At 61.7% G+C, this 20,461-nt stretch overlaps 1 protein-coding gene across 1 annotated transcript; it reads right to left on the reverse strand.

The window, feature by feature from the left end:
- Positions 1-663: 663 nt before the first annotated feature.
- GALT (galactose-1-phosphate uridylyltransferase) lies at positions 664-19,843 on the reverse strand. The gene is made up of 11 exons (XM_054033162.1): positions 19,761-19,843; positions 17,256-17,425; positions 15,780-15,855; positions 15,137-15,185; positions 14,001-14,130; positions 12,713-12,769; positions 8,902-9,024; positions 8,382-8,514; positions 6,179-6,262; positions 1,614-1,768; positions 664-1,045 (listed from the first exon to the last, which is right to left on the reverse strand). Exons 1-11 carry the CDS (start codon positions 19,834-19,836, stop codon positions 980-982), a joined length of 1,119 nt encoding a protein of 372 aa, XP_053889137.1. The 5' UTR covers positions 19,837-19,843; the 3' UTR covers positions 664-979.
- Positions 19,844-20,461: the final 618 nt, after the last annotated feature.

Consider the following 20,461-nt stretch of genomic DNA (forward strand, 5'->3'; position numbering starts at 1 on the left):
AGGGAGACGGCTCCGGGGGGCGCCGCGCCTGCTGGCTGCCTTCCCCCAAGCAGAGAGACAAGTACAGACCGCACCCCGCAGCCCAGATGCTCCGGGCCAGAGCCTCAGCTGGCATAGAGCCACGGACACCTCCGAGGAGTTGCAGCAGCGGAGATCTGGCCCCAGAGCGCCAAGCCAGCCGGAGGCAGCATTGCTTCGGTTTTCGGTTTTATTGAAGTGACTGAAAAGCCAAGCGTCCACAGGCAGCACCGCGGAGAGCAGCCACAGGCCATGGCACACGACAGCAGGGGGGCAGTAGGGGCAAAGGGTGGGAGTGTAGGGCCAAACCCCATCAGACATGAGGCTTTCTGAGCCCAGCAGTAGGGCAGGGGCTGGCACTGGGCTTGGCATGTGTGGGACTGGAACTGTGGGCATCAAAGGCTTAAAAAAGCTACAGAGAATTTGTCCCTCTGCAGCAGTCACAGGGACTCACAGGGCCAAGGACTCTGGACCGCTCCCCGCCACTCCCCTGCCTCCCACAAGCCAGAACCAGGCCCCTTGCTGACACCCATGGGAGCCAGGAGCCCACGGGGGTTACTAGGTGACACAGGTTACCCCCTGACCCCCTCCGGAGCACCCTTTCAATGTATACCACAGCCCCCCCCCCCCCCCCCCCGCTGCTGACAAAGGCAGCTGCCACTGGCTCTCCACCCGCTGCAGCCCAGGAGCTCCCATGGGGTGACAGCCCCCAGAGACCCAGCTCTGAGGCTGTGGGGAGCTCACCCAGCCAGTCGCCTGACACGAGTTTGCCGGTCTCAGCCTCGCCCTGAGTGCTGACTATTGCCCCCAAAGTGGCCTGTCCAAGAGACTCCACCGTGCTCTGCCCACCAGCCCCCCAGCTCAATTCCCACTGGTCAGCAAAACAAAGGAACCGAGTCCCGCATGCGGCCGGTGGCCCCTCTGCAACGTGCCAGCTCCCCTCCTTGGCCGGCACCGCTCGTCACACCGCCTCACGCGGCCTCACCCTGTAATGCTCCTCGGGCAGAGTCCTCAGGCGCTCGGCGGCCTGCGGGGAAAGAGAGAGCACGGGTGAGACAGAGCGCCAGGGCACCGGAGCCGGCACCGAGACCCCAGGCGGCCGATTTCTGCAGTTCAGGAGCGTGGCCTCTTGGGGGCACCGAACCCCTACGCCACAGCCCAACCTTCGGGGGGGTGAACTCCCAGCCTGCAGCCCTGCCCCCACCCCCCCCAGCCTAGGCCACTCCCAACAGAGCCCGCTCCTGAGATCACCCCGCCCCCGGTGCCCAGCCCAGCCCCATGGAGCCCGCTCCTGAGAACACCCCACCCCCGGTGCCCAGCACAGCCCATTGCCCACAGAGCCCGCTCCTGAGATCACCCCACCCCCAGTGCCTAGCCCCACGGAGCCCGCTCCTGAGACCACCCCACCCCCGGTGCCCACCCCAGCCCATTGCCCATGGAGCCCGCTCCTGAGAACACCCCACCCCCGGTGCCCAGCACAGCCCATTGCCCACAGAGCCCGCTCCTGAGACCACCCCACCCCCGGTGCCCAGCGCAGCCCCATGGAGCCCGCTCCTGAGACCACCCCGCCCCCAATCCAGGGCTCCTGCGCTCACCTGCTCTGGCGTCAGGTCCCGCTGAGCCTGCGCCAGCATCTCGTAGCCCACCATGAACTTGCGGACAGCGGCCGAGCGGAGGAGGGGCGGGTAGTAGTGGGCGTGAAGCTGCCAGTGCCCACAGTCTGCTCCCAAGTGAGGCCCCGTGGGGGCGCCTGCCAGATACAAGCCCACCAATGATTCCAGATACCGGTCACAGGACAGACTCCGCTCACGTGGCCTCCAAGCGGGCACCGTGACCGGCTGGGGCTGGATTTGAACCGATAACCCCACATGCCAGTCCCCTGAGCCACCCGGTGCCCCGACTTGCCCACACTGGCTTCCCCATGCTCCCCCCCCATCCCCCAGCCACATACCATACCAGTCCCCTGAGCCACCCGGTGCCCCGACTCGCCCCGTACTTGCCTCCCCGTGCCCCCCGTCACGGAGTATTGGGGGACTCAGGGCCCTGCACCCCCGGCTTCCTGCGATTCACCATGACTCTCAGCCAGCCACTAGAGCAGGTTTATTTGGATGACAGGAATACAGTCCAAGACAGGTCTTGCAGGCACAGACAACAGGGCCCCCCCCCTCAGTTAGGTCCAGCTTGGGGTCCCAGGGCATGCCAGCCCACCCCCCTTTGGGGGGTCAGAGCCATCTCTGCCTCCCAGCCATCTCTCCAGCCTCCTTCCAGCACTCTGCTTTCAGCGACCCCTCCCACCGCCTTTGTTCAGTTTCCCTGGCTAAGGAGTCGCCTCGCCTTCAACCCCTTCCTGGGTTCTCATGTTACACACTCAGGTATGCGCCCTCGGGCAGCTCCCATCCTGTAATGCAGACTATCCCAGCACACTCCCCTGTCAGCATTCACAGACCACAGTGAGAACAGGCCCAGTTCGTCACATCTCTCCCCCCTTCGAGACCGAACTGAGCAGGGTCACTTTAGCCAGTGACCCGGGGAAGTTCGAACCTACCCCCGTTCCCATGGATGCCCCCGCATCCCTCCCATTCCTTGGTGAGAATTACACCAGGCCCCTCCAGTTTCACGCTCCCCCTTAGGTTGGGGTTGCTTGATGGCACTCGCAGTTCGCATGTGGGAAGGTTTATGCGGCCTGCGCCCTTTTCCCACCCCCATACCTCTGGGGCTCCAACTGGGCTGTGGTCTTCTCCCAGCGCTCCAGTCTGGAGGTCTGTGCTTTGGGCTCTCTTGGTTTAGAGCCGCCCTTTTTACCTTGGCCACCCTCCGAAAAGGCTCCTCTATGCTGGGCAAGGGTCCTAAAGCTGTTTTCCCCTTGTCCCAGGCCTTCCTCCCCCTCTGACAGGGGTCACAGGATCTGCAGTACTGTCGGACAGTAACAAAGACCCCAGGCCAGTAAAAGCTCCGTAGCAGCCTCTGCTGGGTACGCCAGGTTCCCTGGTGCCCTGAGAGGGGAATGTCATGGGCCCGGCACAGCAGCTGGCGGCGATACTTCTGGGGTACCACCAGCTGCCTCCTGATCCCCCCTGACTCCATTTTCCCTGGGGGAGCCCATTCTCGGTACAGGAACCCCTTCTCCCACAGGAACCTTTTCCGGCCACCTCGTCCCATGGTCTGTACCGCATTGAGGTCGGCCAGGTCCCTTATCTTCCGCAAGGAGGGATCTCTCTGTAACTCGGCCTGGAACTCAGCAGCTGGGACGGGGATGGCCACCTGCTCTTTCTCGCCCGCTGGGTCCGAAGCTGCAGCCTCCCTGAGCCGCGTCCCTGGGCGTTCCCTCCCCACCAGGTTAGGGTCCCGCGCCTCAGGCAAGGCACCCCCCCCAAGGCCAGGGCGCAGTGCCCCTCGCCGGCTCTGACCGCGGGTCACAACTAAGGCGGTCTGGGGGCTGCTTGGCCAGTCCTCTAGGTCCCCCCCCATCAACACCTCAGTGGGCAAATGGTGGTGCACTCCCACGTCCTTGGGGCCCTCCTTGGCCCCCCATTTCAGGTGTACCCTCGCTACGGGAACCTTGAATGGGGTCCCGCCCACCCCGGTCAGGGTCAGGAAGGTGTTGGGCACCACCCGATCTGGGGCCACCACCTCGGGCCGGGCCAGTGTCACCTCTGCGCCCGTGTCCCAGTAACCATAAACTTTCTTCCCATCCACCTCCAGGGGAACAAGGCACTCGCTCCGCAGGGACAGCCCCGCGCCAACCCTGTAAACGGAGAACTTTGAATCCGGAGCATCTGGCCCCCCAGAGAAGCTGGCCTGGGGCTCTCCTCCCACCTTAGCAGGTGGTACTCTGCCAGCCCCCCTTCCCTGGGAATGCTGCCTCTCGCCGGGCTGGGTCTCTACCCAGTCAACCCTCTGTGGGTTCGGCCTGCTCAGTCTGTCCCTGAGCCTGGGGCACTGGGCCCGTATGTGGCCCTTTTGGCCACAGTGGTAGCAGCCCATGTCCCATGGGTCCCCTTGAGTGGGTCGGATGGTCCTGATGCTGGGCATTCCCCGTGGGAGGGGATTCCCCATATTCCCCCTTTGGGAGGTCCCAGGGTGACACTCTCTCTGCATCGCGGCGGGCCTGTTCCTTTGGGGCTCCTCCCTGCCATCCCCTGACCGGCTCTTTACAAACTCATCGGCCAGCTGCCCGGCGTGTCGCGGGTTCTCTGGCTTTCTGTCCACCAACCACAGCCTCAGGTCGGATGGGCACCGCTCATACAGTTGCTCCAGTACCAGCAGTTTAATCAGGTCCTCCTTCGTCTGGGCCCCATCAGCCCACTTGCTGGCGTATCTTTCCATGCTGACGGCTAGTTGCAGATATGAGATCTCAGGGGTTTTATCTTGACTCCGGAACCTTTCCCGGTACATCTCAGGAGTCAGCCCAAACTCACGTAGCAGGGCCCTTTTGAATAGTTCGTAGTCCCCTTTCTCTGCCTCTCCCAGTTGGCGGTACAATGCCACGGCTTTGGGGTCCAGTAAGGGGGTAAGGACCCGGAGTCTGTCCGCGGGATCAACCTGGTGCAGCTCGCAGGCCGTCTCAAAGGCCTCCAGGAAGTCATCCATGTCCTCCCCCTCCTTGTATGGGGCCATGATGCACTTATCAAAGCTCCGTGCAGTCCTGGGTCCCCCCTCACTCACTGCAGCCGGGGGTTCGCTGCCCTTCAATCTCGCCAGTTCCAGGTCATGCTGACGCTGTCTCTCATTCTCCTGTCTCTGTCTCTCATTCTCCTCCTGTTCCTGCTGACGCTGTCTCTCTTCACGCTGATGCTGTCTCTCTTTCTCCTCCCGTTCACGCTGATGCTGTCTCTCTTTCTCCTCCCGTTCATGCTGTCTCTGTCTCTCTTTCTCCTCCCGTTCATGCTGTCTCTGTTGTTCACGATCCTCCAGCTCTCTCAGTTTTAGCTCTTTCTCCCATTCCAGCCAATTCCGCTCCCCGGATGCCGAACGCCGCCGGGAGGATCCTCTGCTGGCCGGTGGGCTTCGCCGGGGGGACCCCCTGCTGGCCGGGGGGGCCACGGCGCCTTCGGTATTTGCTGGGCTCCTCCCCACCCTTCCCCTAGGCATAGGAAGGAGGGGTCTCGGGAAGCCCTCAGCAGCCGGCTGACCACTCCCAGCTGGGACAGACACTGGTGCCTGCGCTGCATTTGCCAGGCTGCTTCCCTGAGGCACAGGGATCAGTTCATTTGCGCGATCTTCTGCCTCCAGCTGGGCAATGAGCTGTTCTTTGGTGAGCCTCCCAATGCACAGCCCCCTCTGCTTGCACAGCTCCACCAGGTCGCTCTTAAGCCGCTTGGCATACATCTTCCTGCTGGCCACTCACCGGCCTGTGTGCTCACAGCTCCCCACAGTTCCCAGGGGGCCCCCTAGTGTGCCAGCCCTTCTCGAGGTCACCACCTCTCTGCCAGGGTCGAGCTGCAGACTCCTCCGCCCCTGGGACCACTCGCTGCGATCCCCCCGGGGGACCCTGTTACTGCAAAAGTCCTTCTCGCTGGTCACACACTCCCAGGGGTAATAACCGTCTCTCTCCCACTCTTCAGACGGCCTGGTCCCCGTCAATCCCCCTTCGTTTTACTGCTCCCCAGTCACTTACTGCAGGAAGCGCCGTCCACGGGGTGCAGTAGATCCCGCCGCTGCCACCAGTTGTCACGGAGTATTGGGGGACTCAGGGCCCTGCACCCCCGGCTTCCTGCGATTCACCATGACTCTCAGCCAGCCAGTAGAGCAGAAGGTTTATTTGGATGACAGGAATACAGTCCAAGACAGGTCTTGCAGGCACAGACAACAGGGCCCCCCCTCAGTTAGGTCCAGCTTGGGGTCCCAGGGCATGCCAGCCCACCCCCCTTTGGGGGGTCAGAGCCATCTCTGCCTCCCAGCCATCTCTCCAGCCTCCTTCCAGCCTGCTTCCAGCACTCTGCTTTCAGCGACCCCTCCCACCGCCTTTGTTCAGTTTCCCCGGCTAAGGAGTCGCCTCGCCTTCAACCCCTTCCTGGGTTCTCATGTTACACACTCAGGTATGCGCCCTCGGGCAGCTCCCATCCTGTAATGCAGACTATCCCAGCACACTCCCCTGTCAGCATTCACAGACCACAGTGAGAACAGGCCCAGTTCGTCACACCCCCCCCCCGCCACATACCATGCCAGCCCATCGAGTAGGGGAAGGAAACCTCAAAGAGGTTGTCGTACTTGGTGAGGAGCCTTTTCATGATGGAGGCCAGACCTGCGACACAAGAACAGTGAGTGGTCAGTCACCAGCCCTAACCCAACCCGCTCCCAAGCCCTCGGCCCGCGTGGGGGCACAGATAACAGGAGGGTCCTCGGCACAGATGGGGAGAAAAGCACAAAAACCTCTTCCCTGGATCGCAGCTGGGCACTGGCAGAATCTCACTCCCCGCCTGTGAGGCAGCTCGGTGCCCAGACAGTGACCCAGTCAGCAGGGACTTGCTCTCCAGAGCTCACGTTCCAAGCCAGAGCTCACGTCAGTCCGACCCCTCAGCCTGGGCACCCACCCCAGGGCAGGCTCACTTTGGGTCGCAGCTCTGAAGGGAGCTACTATGGAAACAAGAACTAGGGGCTTTGCCCTTATGGATCACAGTGGGTGTTGACTCTGGAACCTAATGACAACGCAAACACCAATGCCATTAACTACTTCACTGCGGGTCAGAGCTTGCAAGAGAGAAGACGGATCATGTCACTGATTGGTTGGATGCAGAGGGCGCCTCATTCTGGCACTGCTTGAGAAGGGAACGCTGCTCATCCTCCCTTCCCACCCACCAACCTAACCCCTGGTTCAAACTGCTCCAGCGCCTCTGGGGTGGAGCCCAAACCACCCCCCTACTCTGCACAGCCACTCCTTCCTAAGTGCCTCTGGGACAGGGGAAGCTGCCCTGAGGTTAACCCCTTGTTCACCGGGGGCCAGGCAGTGCCCCTGCCCCAGCCCAGGGTTTGCCCAGATTCCAAGGCCAGATTGTGCTCATCTAGTCTGCCCTCCTGTGGAACAAGCCTGGAACTGCCCCATAGTAATCCCTAGAGCAGATATTTTGGAAAAATACCCAGTTTCGATTTTAAAATGGTCCGTGATGGAGACTACCACAACCCTGGGTAAATTGTTCCAGTGGTTAATTGCCTTGATTTCCAGTCTGAATTTGTCTGGCTTCAACTTCCAGCCATTGGATCGTGTTCAACCTGCCTCTGCTGGACTGAAGAGCCCACTGTTAAATATTTGCTGCCCACATAGGTACCTAGAGACTATAATCAAGTCACCCCATAACCTTCTCCGTGAGTCTCTCACTCTAAGGCAGGTTTGCCAATCCTGTCATCTTTCTCATGGCTCTTCTCTGAACCCCTCTGCAATTTATCAACCTCCTTCTTGGACTGTGGGCTCCAGACCTGGGCACAGGATTCCCGCAGCGGTGGCACCAGTGCCAAATACAGATGTAAAATGACTTCTCTGTTCCTACCTGAGATTCCCATTCATGCCTCCCGGGATCGTGTTAGCTCCTTTGGCCACAGCATCGCACTGGGAGCTCATAGTCACCTGATTATCCACCATCAACCCCCAATCGTTTTTTAGCATCACTGCTTCCTGGGATAGAGTCCCATATCCTGTAAGCACGGCCGACATTCTTTGTTCCCCGATGGATTCATTTCTATTTAGCCATATTAACACGGAAGTATATTGTTTGCTCGATCCAGATGGCTCTGTACCAGCGACCTGCGCGCTTCGTTATTCACCTCTCCCAGAGTCTGACACACGTCTGCAAACTTCCCAGAGCCCCAGCACCTGGCACACTGCGCCCCTGCCCTCAGCACAGCATCGGCCCCCCCACCTCCGGGTCTAGTGGGCTGAACATCGGCGCCCTACCTGCCTGCCCTAAGTTCTATCAGTCACAGTCAGCGAGTTGGGACATACACCAAGCACCAGCCCAAGCCTGGCTCTGGAAGCTTCCCGTGAGTGTCATGGCACCACGCAGCGACAAGCATGGGGCACTCAGCCGCCCAGCAGCCCCACATCCTGAGCCCGGCTCCGCACACAGCACCTGGGGAACTGAGTAACAAAGAGCTGCCCTCTGATCCCTCGCGGTGGGCACACCGCCGGAGCTGGTCTGCCACGCTCCAGAACCCCCACTTCTGATTTCATGCCTTGCAAGAGAAGGAAATGAGAACAGGGGGCGGGGGTGAGGGGCCAAAGGACATTCTACCCTGGTCCAGGCTCCTCCCCATGGTGCATGGAGCAGGGGTGGGTGCATGTGGCAGTCGGCTCCAGAGCAAAGCATGCAGTGGGGGCGGAGGGGGGGGGGGCATTTCCGCCCAGGGGCCAGGACGGGGCAGCCACTTACTGTCTCTCTCGCCGTCGCTGAGCTCCTGGAGGCGGCAGACGTGACGGCGGGGCAGGAGCAGGGTCTGGAAAGGCCACACGGCCCAATAGGGGACCACCACCAGCCAGTCCGCGTTCTCCACCACCAGCCGCTCCTGCGGGGCACAGCGCACTGTGCTAAGGGGCTGCAAAGCTAGTACCACCAGCCCTGCCCAGGCACAGTGAAGCCAGGGGCACCGGGGGCAGGACCCAGGGGCGCTCCCAGGCCTCTGCCCCGTGAGCTAGGGCAGATCTCCCTTGCTGGCAGCAGTGGCAGGCGCTTTGAGCTCCCTGCGCACCCCGCTGCAAGAGGGGCTCACACACACACCGAGCTCTCGGAGCCCACCGCAGGGGGAAGCTAATCTTAGGAGAAGGGGCCTTGCTTAAAAGGAGTCCAGACCTGGTTCCAGCAGGAACTGGAGCTGCTCCCCTCCCCGCTGCCTCTTTGGGTGAGCCATGACCACCCCCAAATGGAGCCAACGCCCCTGCCCGTAGGCCGCTACCTTCCTCTGGGCCTCCAGCCGGGCATACTCCAGCAGCAAGGGCACGCCGCGCTCCTGGAGGTGCTGCCGCTGCGTCCGGTCCTCCAGCCGGGCTTCGTTGGGGAGGAAGTTACTGGCCCAGACCTGGGGGGAGGGGAGGGAAGAGTTGCTGAAGGGGAGCAGCTGAGGCACAGTGTGAAGCAATGGGGTGGCTCTGCAGGGTGCAGAGGTGCTCCACGCAGCGGGCGCCAGTGGGGACAGCAGAGACCCCCAGCTGTGGTGCCAGAGCGCCACCTGCCTGCAAGAACAGGGCTGAGCACCTGGGGCCCTGCTACTTCCCTGCTCCCTCCCCGTGCCCGGCAGAGTCCCCTCCCTGATTCTGTGACCCCCCCACCCCGCCCCTCATGGGCCGACAGGCAGGGACAGGCGCGTCTCAGCAGGGAACCGAGCCCAGCTCTTCCCCCACCACCCAGCTGCCCCATCTCCAGGGCCCAGCCCCTCCCTGGCCTCACGGCCACCAAGGGGGCCAGTCAGCGCGTGCCCTGATGGTGGGTTCTGCAAGGTGGAGACCCACCAACCCCTGCCATAGCCATCGGGTGGGACCGACAGCATCCCCATGGCACAGCTGGGGGTGGGGGAACAGCTGGGTGGTCTCAGAACAGCCCCTCCCCCAGGGCTTCAATCCATCTAGTTTAGATGCCTCGAGTGATGACGCTCCCGCCCAGCAGGCAGGACAGGGACCATTCCCCAGCCTGACCCCGCGAACAGCCTCAACTTCCTCCCTCTAAATCTCAGCCGGTCCCTCTGCGCTGCCCCCTAGCATCCCCCAGAAACTAGAGTCAGATGTAGGGGCCACAGCAACTGCTGGGATCTGTTCAGTCCTCCTGCATAACCCGGGCCGGAGAGCCCCGCCCAGAGATCCCCACGTCCAGCCCAACAGCATGTGATGAGCTGGAGTGGAAATCTGAGAGGGAGACCCCAACTCTCCATTGGAAGCACCCTCCCCCCCACCATCTGTAGAGCCACTGGCCCCATGGCTCCTCACCCACTCCGAGACTGGTGCCTTGTTTGGCCTCAGCTTCCAGCCCCTGGAACTTGTTCTGCCTTTGACTCAGATAAAAGAGGCTCTCCCGCACAGGTACTCGCAGCCCATGAGCCAGCCAGCCCGTATCCTTCCCTTCGATAAGATTGAGCTCTGCCGGTGTCTGTCTGGCACCTTCCCGTGACCGTGACGGGCCCCACACTCTGCCATTCCTGGAGGTCTGTGTGACTGATGCTCCCCGAGCTGTCACGCGGCCAAGCCTGGCACATTCCCTCTGCTCGTCTCCTCCCGACCCCCTTGATCAATGGCTCTTCCCTGGCCCCCCTCCAGCTCATCACAAGCCCTGAACAAACTCTGCAGCCCCAGCCCCGAGGCCCTCCCCACACAGTGCCCCTCTCAGCGTTTCACCTGAGTCACTGGACTCAGCCCATCTGACGACGGGAGATCGGGGAGCCGGGGCCAGCCCCTCGGGACTGGGTGGCTCCTGCACCAGAGACAGAAAAGCTGCCCCCATTCCGTGACCCTTTCTACATGGGGTGCCCGTTGCCGTAGGCTCCAGGGGTGCCCGACACCCACCTGTGCTGAACTGCGGCCGCCCAGAGCTGCAGGGAGCATCTCAGCAGCCCGGCATGAACCCTGCTTGGGGGCTGTAACCGGGGAGATTTCTATGCACACAGAGGGGCTCAAGGTGGGATCTTTAGATGCCGTTTGCCAGGCAGGGCTGCAGTGGACACCGCACCAGCAACAGGGCCCCAAGGCATCCTGCCCATGGAGGACTGAGGGCACCAGGAGCAGATGACTTACGGCGGTTAAGGTGTTTCCCTGGGCACTCTCCCCGCCCTAGGGAGCTGGCATCACCACTCCTCATGGGGGGGCTCCACTGGCTCCCTGGGCAGGTGCAAATGGCACATCCCTCACCCCCGGTGGAGCTCCAGAAGTCTCTCCCCACACAGCTAGCGTGGGGCTGGGTTCCCAGTCCACAGGGAGGGCCGAGGCAGAAGCTGGCACCAGTGGGCTAGCAGTGGGCCCCCAGGGAGGTGTGGGGGGCAGGGAAACCCACCCTGCCCCTGCAGTAGTCGGCAGGGCTACACTGACGCTAGCCAGAGCCGGAGGGACAGCTTTGGAAGCTAAAGGGTCTCTCGCTCCCAGCTGTATCCTAGGGGCGGAGGTGTCAGCAGTTCTCTGGGAGCGCCAGGCAGGATTGCTTCACATGCTCCCAAGTGGACGGTACAATCCCCTCATCAAACCACTCTAGGATTCGGCAGCGGCTCCCAGTACCCTGTGGTGGCACAAGGTTAGGAGAGGGATGGATTGGGGAGGTGGCTCAGAGAAAGCAGAGCCTGGAATGGCCAGGAGAAGCAGCCATTTGCAGGTTTATGCTGCCACCTGATGGTGAAATTGTGATCTACAGCCACACGAGGCAGCTCCCGTATTAACAAGGGAAGGTTGAGACTAAACAGCCAAAAATACATAACGAGCATCATGGTGCTGTGTAAATGCATCTGTAATGTTTCCCAGACTAGAAAAGGCCGGGGTGGGGGGGAGGAGGGAAGGGAGTTGCTCTCAATGAGAAAAGTATTTTTTGAAGATGGACAGCAAAGAGGTTTCAGATTTTTACAAGGTATCTGGTTTCCCCTCAGTTTGCTTTCAACCAGCAATCGTGCACACTTCCAGGGTTTGGTCATTGTAGGATCCCTCGCAGTGGCTATGAAGTTCTGTTAACTCCTTTCTAGTTCCCTCTACAGCTGCGCCCCCCACCAAACAAAACAAAACAGGAAGTATCGGGAGTGTTTTGTGGGAGGGGAACACAACACGTGGCCCACAAACGAGGCCAGATCTTCAGCTGGCACAAAGAGGCACGCCCCTTTGAAGTCAAGATAGGTAAGTCAAGATCTACACCGGGTAGGAATCAACCCACAAAAAGTTACCTGGGCATCCAGACAGTTTAGGAGGAGCAAATGGGAAGGTGCATTTATGGGCCACCCAATCTTAGTGGACCCCCATTGGGTCAGGGTTAAGCAGATCCAATATCGGAAGGAACAGAGAGGATTGTACTTGTGAGATTAGGGCAGTCCCTCGGCTGGGCTGTCAGTGCCCGGGACCAAGGAGGTTGAGGGAATCCCAAGTTCGGTTCACTTTGCACTGGTGACGCTGGCCCTTTTCTTTTCGCCCTGCCCTGGGTTTGGACAGGGAGATGGCACTGGTCAGTTTCACTTGGCAGCTAGTCAGTTTCACCGCCCCCAGGGTGCACTGAACTAGCTCGTGGCTCTCAGCGGGAGCGAGAGGCTGAACCAAAACCTGGTCAGGAAAGTGACCGTGCAAAACGGCACCACCTGACAATGCTCAGCCCATCGCCCCATGCAGGAGGCAGGTCCCTGGGCAAAGGAGCTTGCAATCAGGTCAAACCTCCGCCAGCCCAACTGCAGGATCAGGGCCCTAGATGATGGACTTGACTGCCAAGTGAGAACAGACCCGACACAAGGAAATGGGAAGCATTGGGGAGGAGGCAGACATGGGTTAGGAATCAGACTCCGTGGCTAGCCCTGCATTGCTGTCTGGGCAGCCCAGATGTTGGAGGGAGAAGTTTTAAACACTCATTTGATGAAGGAGACGCTACAAGAGCGATCTGAACATTGCAAAGCTGGGGGCTCTGCCCGGAGGGCTCACAAGAGTCGCTTTTCAGAGAAGATCACGGGAGGAACAGGAGGGTGCCAGGACGCCCCTTCCCCTCCCCATAACACAACCCACCCATGGCGCAGTCCCCAGGGCGCGAGCAGCCGGCTCCCTTACCTGGCAGTGAGGGTGAGGGTTGGAGCAGCCCATCATGGCCCCTTTGTTCTCAAATATCTGCAGAGAGAAGGGAAAAGAAGCTCTCAGGACTATTCTAATGTCAGCTGGTGGCAACTGCTGGCAAGGAAGCACAGCCTAGCAGTTGGAGCACTGCCCTGAGAATCTGGACTCCATGGTTCTATTCCCTCCTCTGCCACTGTCACTCAGCCACTTGGTGCCTCAGTTTCCCTATCAACCACTTGGAGGGTGATACTGACTGGCCTCTGGGCGGAGCGGTTCAACGCACAGATGTAGCGAGATTCTGAGACCCGGGGGGGATAGGGAAGGAGGCCGGCCAAGCTCAGTGAGGGCACTGCAGAATCCCTTTGCAGCTCCAGATCAGACTCTTCCACACGGGCAGAGGAGGGTTCTCTCTCCTTAGACCCTGGAAGTGCACATGGCCAATGGAGAGGGGAGCCCTGAGTGCGTCTCTGAGCCAAAGGCAGTGGTCTCGCAGCACGGGGAAAGCCTCAGGCTGTGAGCAAGGGGGTGCAGGGACCTGGGCACCAGTGAATCAGTGAGGACCCAGAGGACTGGGAGGAAGGCGGGTCTGGCTCTCCAAACCATTAGGCACAACGGCCAGACGGCAGCACCACTCTGGCTGGGATACAAAGCTGGTGACGTCGCAGACACTCTGCCCAATGCAGACCATCGGGGGCAGGTGGGGAACAGCAGGGGCAGGAGAGTCACAACACGCCCGCTACCATTTTGCACTTCTAGAGGCTCTCAGCAGCACCCGGCGCTGCACCAGCATTAATGGATTTGGCCTCACAACCACGCCCTGACAAGGCGGGGGTTATTCTCCCAATTTTACAGGTCTGGAAACTGAGGCACAGAGCCGTCACACAGGTGAGCCAATGGACTAGAACCCAGGAATCCTGGCTCCCAAGTGCTCTGCACTCACTGCTAGAGCCCACGTAAGGGCAACAGCGCCCCCTGGCTACGCAGAGCCTCACCCCAAGTTGGAGGAAAGTCATTCAGAAACTAACTCCCTGCCGCAGGATGTCACTGAATGTCACTCAGAGACACACATATCCGGGCACATCACAGCCCGCAGCATGGTGTGAGGAGCTGCCAGCCATCTGATCCCGTCACGCCTGTGTGCACATGCCTGGAGCCTGCGCTCCCCTCACCCACCCCTAGAGGGTGCAATGCATCTACGGGGGGGTTGGCCTGCCGCTGCCCACGCTGCACCCCTACAGGGCCTTTGCCCACCGCTGCACTGGGGGTGTGGGTGGGGGGCACTGACCTGTACCCAGGGATAAGAAGCACCCAGCTCCACCGTGAGCTCCGCCCACTTGTCAATCACTGCCCGGATCTCTGCCAGCGACATGAGCGGCAGTGTCAGGTCAGACCAAGGATGGAAGCACATGACCTTGCTGCGAGATGGGAGGGAGGGAGGGAGAGACGGCTGTGAGTGCATGAGCCCTGGGGGTGGGGAGGGGAGGTGTCTCCCCCTCACTACCACCACCCCCCAGCTTCCCAGACCTCCCCAGGAGGGCTGCAGGGCATTGACCTTTGCAGTGCCAGCTACCCAGTCCACAATAAGCGGTCACTGCAGCTGGCACTCAGCCCCCAGCCCCACCCCAGGTAGACTCAGTAGAGAGGCCGTGGTCTGAACAGGCCACGGAGACTGAGCTCCCCCACCATCGCTGCCCGGGATGGCCCCAACACTGCCCAGCACGAAGACAGGTCTCCGGCCCCTTTCACAGCGCCCCCAGGTTCCTACGCACCCAGAACAGCGGGTCTGACCCCAAGCGATGGAGATGCTGGGCTTTTTGCCAGCGTTTCTATGGGGCCCCTGTCTTCAGCAACCGTGAATGCGCTCAGCCTCGCAAGCCCACGTCCCCCCGGCACCCTGGGAGCAGCGGGTAGGGCAGTGGCACTGCCCCTATTTAACAGGGCCCAGAGAGGGCGGGTGACTTGCCCAGGGTCACCAGCAGTTTGGTGGCAGAGCCAGGGCTAGAACCTGGGAGCCAGCAAGGGGCTGCAGGGTGAGGGAAACAGCTTCCAAATGCCCCGCAGCGTTAACCCCCCAGTGACGGCGCCACCGTGTGCTTCTCCTGCCAGGACCCAGCTGGAGGCGACAGGGGACAGGAGACGGGCTCGGGAGGGGAACCAAAGCCAAAGGCAAGAAAAGCGTCCATACAGAACGCCCCCCTCCGCAAGCATCCCAAGGACGCATGCCGTGTGCCACCCCTTCCAATCCGAAGCTGGGAACCAGGCAGGTTGGGGGCCGGGGCCAGCTAGAAACCCTACCGAGCTGCAGGGCCCCAGAGCAGCCGCAGGGATAACACTGCTCCCTCACTCTGCTCGAGCACCGCATCTGACATTAGATCCCTAAGTGATGAATGGCCCCAGCCGAGGCCTCTAGGCTTCATTTACCAAATTCCTCGGGCAGACGCAGCTCGGAACAAGGGGTGGTTGCAGGCGTCTGGAGAAGGAGAGAGAGGAATGAGCCAGAGATGGACGGCAAGTGGGAACAGCGAGGGGAAGGGATGAGCAGCACCAGCATTACCTGCCCAGCTCCGCCCACGCCCCTCAGTCCCGACCCGCAGCCTCTCCTGCTATGCCAGCTCGGAACTCCCCCTGCACACGTAGCCCCACCGCTGCCCCTCGGTCCCAACCACAGCTCCAGCCCCGGGCCCCGACTGAGACAACACACACAATCACACCAGCAACGAGCCCCGCAGGGGGCGTTCCCGGGTTCCGGGGCTGGCCGCAGGGGCCGGGCTCTCAGGGCAGGTGAGCACCGCAGGGGGCGTTCCCGGGTTCCGGGGCTGGCTGCCGGGGCCGGGCTCTCAGGGCAGGTGAGCACCGCAGGGGGTGTTCCCAGGTTCCGGGGCTGGCTGCAGGGGCCGGGCTCTCAGGGCAGGTGAGCCCCGCAGGGGGCGTTCCCGGGTTCTGGGGCTGGCCGCAGGGGCCAGGCTCTCGGGGCAGGTGAGCCCCGCAGGGGGCATTCCCGGGTTCCGGGGCTGGCCCCTGCGGCCAGCCCCTCGGGGCAGGTGAGCCCCGCAGGGGTCATTACCAGGTTCCGGGGCATCCGGCTGCAGTGCTGGGAAGTCATTGTCGAAGACAAACGTGCTCGTGTACTGCGGATTCACCTTTACCAAGAGAACGAGAGACAGGTTACAAGGACAGGGGCCCCAGGGCTCATGAAAGAAGGCAGCCAGGAGCCCCCAAGTCCGCACCCCACCGGAGCTGTGAGTATCCTAACCCACAACCCTGGCACACCCACAGCTCACAGGCATGGAGCCCCTTCCTGCCATGGCCCACTGTCCACCAGAGCCATGCGCGGGGGGAGGGGGAAGAGAAGGGTGCCCAGAATGCACTGCAGCAAGGCACGCCCCTCCAGAGGGGATTGTTCCTGCTGCATCAGGGGACTCCCTCCTTTGCTCCCCATAGGCGCTTGGGGGCAGGGAGAGGGATCCCATGGAAGTCGGGGGTGGGGGGGAGGGACTACACCCTTCCCTCTGCACACGGGACCTGTTTCCCCTGACCCCTCAGCAAATCCAGGAGCAGAGGATCCGAGCTCAGGACTGTGCCTGGCGCTTGGGCTTTCCTGGCTCCCCGGCGCCGCTCACTGCAGCCCAGAGGCCCCCAGAGATGAGCACGGAGGGTCCCGGGCCAGCAAGGGGCAACTAGAGAAAGAGGTGCCCGCTAGACCCTCTGACCAACCCCTGGGAGGCCTTGCCGGGCTCCACAGAGGGCATGGTGAGCTAAGACCACACACACGGCAATCTATGGGCCCCGCACCGCCCAAGCCCTGCTGGCCTTGACAAGGGGCTCGCAGCAGGGGCCTGAGGGCGACGCTCTCCGCAGGAATCCCTGGCTCTCGGGAGATGGTGGCGTGGGGAGGAGAAGAGATGACCAGCCACAAACCACTGGGAAATGCAGAGAGCTGGAAGGGATGGATAAACTGGGCACCAGCCTTCCCCAGATTGGCACCGCCAGCCCATTTCCAGGGCTTCGGCTGAGCAATGGGGCTTCCCTTGGGAAGGAAAGGCTCCACGTCCCAGCTCCATCCCTCCGAGCCACCTGGCCCGGGACGTGCCAGTCTCCACAGGTGGGGATTTACGCACATCGAGGAGCACACTGAGATTCCAACAGCAGCCTAACGAGCTCTCTTCTGGGGGTCAGACACCGCAACGGCGACGCTACTGCACATCGACGCTCATGGCTCTCCCACTGAGAAGATGCCAGGTGTGGAGTCTGGTAGGTCAGGGCTGGGAGCCAGGACTCCTGGGTTCTATTCCCAGCCTTGGGAGCGGAGTGGGGTTTAGTGGGTTACAGCTGGGCAGGGGCTAGGAGCCAGGACTCCTGGGTTCTATTCCAGGCTCTGCCACAGATTTTCTGCATGACCCAGGACGAGTCACTCCCACTCTCTGCCCCCAGCTGTTAACCCGGCTGGCGATACCCTTCTCCCGCACACAGGCACAGCTCCGTTCATTGGTGTTCACTTGCTGGGAGGTCCCCAAGGGCCCTGACCCTCCGGGCGCAGTACCTCCCCGTTGGCTCGTGCTGCTCCAGGGCACAGCGGGTTAGACAGGTCACAGCGAGGGACATCCTCTTGCGGCTGTTTCTCCACCTGCCCCTGCCAGGGACGCCTCATCCGGTGGGCGGACACCAGCACCCAGTCATCCCGCAGGGGGTTGTAGCGGACATGCTGGTGCTCTGGGGAGAGGAAGGGAACAGAGACGTGACTGCGGCAGAACCTGCTGGGCTGGGAAATGCTCTTCTAAGGGGCCAACGCCTCCACGCAGAAACACCTGCAGCTAAAGTCTGTGTTGATCATCCCCAGGCCGAGACACCGCTCCAACCTGCACAGGCAGACGGGGAGAGTGTCTAGGTAACACCTGCCAGAGCAGCAGAGGAGCCTGCTACCTCCAGCTGCTGAGAAGAGGGAATGCACTGGGATTCCTGACCCTGGGCCCTGCTCTGGGACTCCATCTTTCACAGCCCCTGGCTAGTAGACATTAGATCAGTCCAAAGCCACCACAGCCCCACCCACGACTACCCCACCCTCATTCTCCTGAAAAGCGGGTGGGGGCAGAAGCTGGGTGCTCACGGGTTTGTTTCCAGATCGTGCTCCCAGCACGGCTGCTGCTCAGAGCTCTCGCCAGCAGCCCTGGGCAGGATGTAATTCCTGGCATCACCCCGGCCCACAGGGCTCTGAACTGTTTTATTACCAGTAGGGACCTACCAAATTCACCGCCATGAAAAACCCATGAAAGCTGGTCTTTTGTAGGCTTTTACCCTATACTACAAAGATTGCACAGGGGAGACCAGTGTTTCTCAAATTGGGGGTCCTGACCCAAATGGGAGTTGTGGGGGGGGGGTCACCAGGTTATTTTAGGGGGGTTGCGGTATTGCCACTCTTACTTCTGCACTGACTTCAGAGCTGGGCGGCCGGAGAGCGACGGCTGTTGGTTGGGCGCACAGCTCTGAAGCAGCAGAAGGGGACAATACCAAACCATGAGTCATTACAGAACCTAATTTCCCCCTACTGTTACTCACACCTTCTTGTCAATGTTCGAAATGGGCCACCCTCATTACCACTAGAAAAGTGATTTTTCCTCCCTTGGTATTCTACTGTTAATTGAATTGCCTCGTTAGACTGACCCCCCCACCTGGTAAGGCAACTCCCATCTCTTCATGGGCTGTTTCTATATACACACCGGCTCCTGTATTGTCCACTCCATGCATCTGATGAAGTGGGCTCTAGCCCACGAAAGCTTATGCCCAAATACATTTGTTAGTCCCTAAGGTGCCACAAGGACGCCTCGTTATTTTTGCTGATACAGACTAACACGGCTCCCACTCGGAAACCCAATACCATACCTGACATCCTTAGCTGCTGCCTTCAGAGCTGGGCTCCCAGCCAGCAGCCGCTGCTCTCCAGCTGCCCAGCTCTGAAGGCAGCGCCGCCGCCAGCAGCAGTGCAGAAGTAAGGGTAGCAATACCGCAACCCGCCCCCACAATAGCCCTTGTGGACCCCCCGCCCCACAACTTCTTTTTGGGTCAGGACCCCTACAATTAGAACAGCGTAACATTTCAGATTGAAATAGCTGAAATCATTATGTTTAAAATCTTATGACCGTGAAATGGACCGTGAATTGGGTAGGGCCCTAATTGTTGCCAGCCATTTCCTTCCAAGCCTAGCCATGTTTGGTTCTACAAGCCCCAGCTTCCGGAATCAGGTGACAACAGGAGACCCTCAGCTTTCATTTAAGAAAAACGAGGAAGGTTTCAGTCCTCCCAGCTGCGGAGAAAAGCTGGCTATGTGACACCGCCCCAGCTCAAAATCCAGAAAGAACCTACAATTTATTAGTTTTAATATCTCATGATTTTAGGGGCCTGCTTCATGAAGCTCTGGGGCTAGCGATGCAGCGAACAGTTGCAGTGGAAATAGCCTGGCCTGGCTAATTTCACTCTACTGCTGCAGACAATGGGGTGCCTGAGGGATATGGCTGGTCCAGAGGGTCCCATGTGAGGAGGAAGAGGGAGGTCTCTTGACAAGCCCTGAAGCAGTCTGCCCCTTTGGAGGGGCCTCACTCCTGTTAGTCCCACAGCCCCTCCGCTCCACAAAAAGGACCTCACGTTTTAATGGGGGAATAAAATCCTTCCCCATTGCTGTTCGGTGAGCTATGTTGGAAAAACAGACCGGGCGGGCGGGCTGGTATTGTGGGGCAATGATGGCGGGGGGGGGGTGGGATGGGGGTGCCAGGAGGCATCGCTGGGGGGCATGTTGGTGCTGGGGGAGTGAAGGGGAATGGGTTGGGGGGCAGGTACTTGGGGGATGGGGCCCCAGGGGGGCAATGTGTGGGTGGGCCGGGGGGGGGGGACCAGGCACTGGGGGGGCAGGCACTGGGGGGAGGAGCAATGGGGGGCGGGGCACTGGGGGGGCGATAGGGGACCAGGCACTAAGGGGGGGAGCACCGGGGCGATGGGCGAACAGGCAGTAGGGGGAAGGGCACGGGGAGGGGGGGCGAGCCGAGCTCCCTCCTACCGCTGGGCTGGAAGGACCCGACCGCCGGCCCCGTCCCGCCGGGCCCCGAACTCTCGGACTCGGAAGGCGCCTCCATCCCGCCCGGCACCGGCCACCGCTCCTCCGTCACGTGACCGCGCAGTTAAAGGACGGCTCCAGAAAGGCGACACCCTACCCCCGGACATGCAGCGAGCGAGCCCCGCCCCTTCTCTGGGCCTGTCACTCCGGGACAGCGCCCGCTCGGCCCCGCCCCCACCTGCCCGCTCGGCCCCGCCCCCACCTGCCCGCTCGGCCCCGCCCCTACCTGTCACTGCGGGACAGCGCCCGCTCGGCCCCGCCCCCACCTGCCCGCTCGGCCCCGCCCCCACCTGCCCGCTCGGCCCCGCCCCCACCTGTCACTGCGGGACAGCGCCCGCTCGGCCCCGCCCCCACCTGCCCGCTCGGCCCCGCCCCCACCTGCCCGCTCGGCCCCGCCCCTACCTGTCACTGCGGGACAGCGCCCGCTCGGCCCCGCCCCCACCTGCCCGCTCGGCCCCGCCCCCACCTGCCCGCTCGGCCCCGCCCCCACCTGTCACTGCGGGACAGCGCCCGCTCGGCCCCGCCCCCACCTGCCCGCTCGGCCCCGCCCCTACCTGTCACTCCGGGACAGCGCCCGCTCGGCCCCGCCCCCACCTGCCCGCTCGGCCCCGCCCCCACTTGCCCGCTCGGCCCCGCCCCTACCT

This window comes from Malaclemys terrapin, chromosome 6 (genome assembly GCF_027887155.1).
Source record: "Malaclemys terrapin pileata isolate rMalTer1 chromosome 6, rMalTer1.hap1, whole genome shotgun sequence".
Classification (NCBI taxonomy): domain Eukaryota; kingdom Metazoa; phylum Chordata; order Testudines; family Emydidae; genus Malaclemys; species Malaclemys terrapin.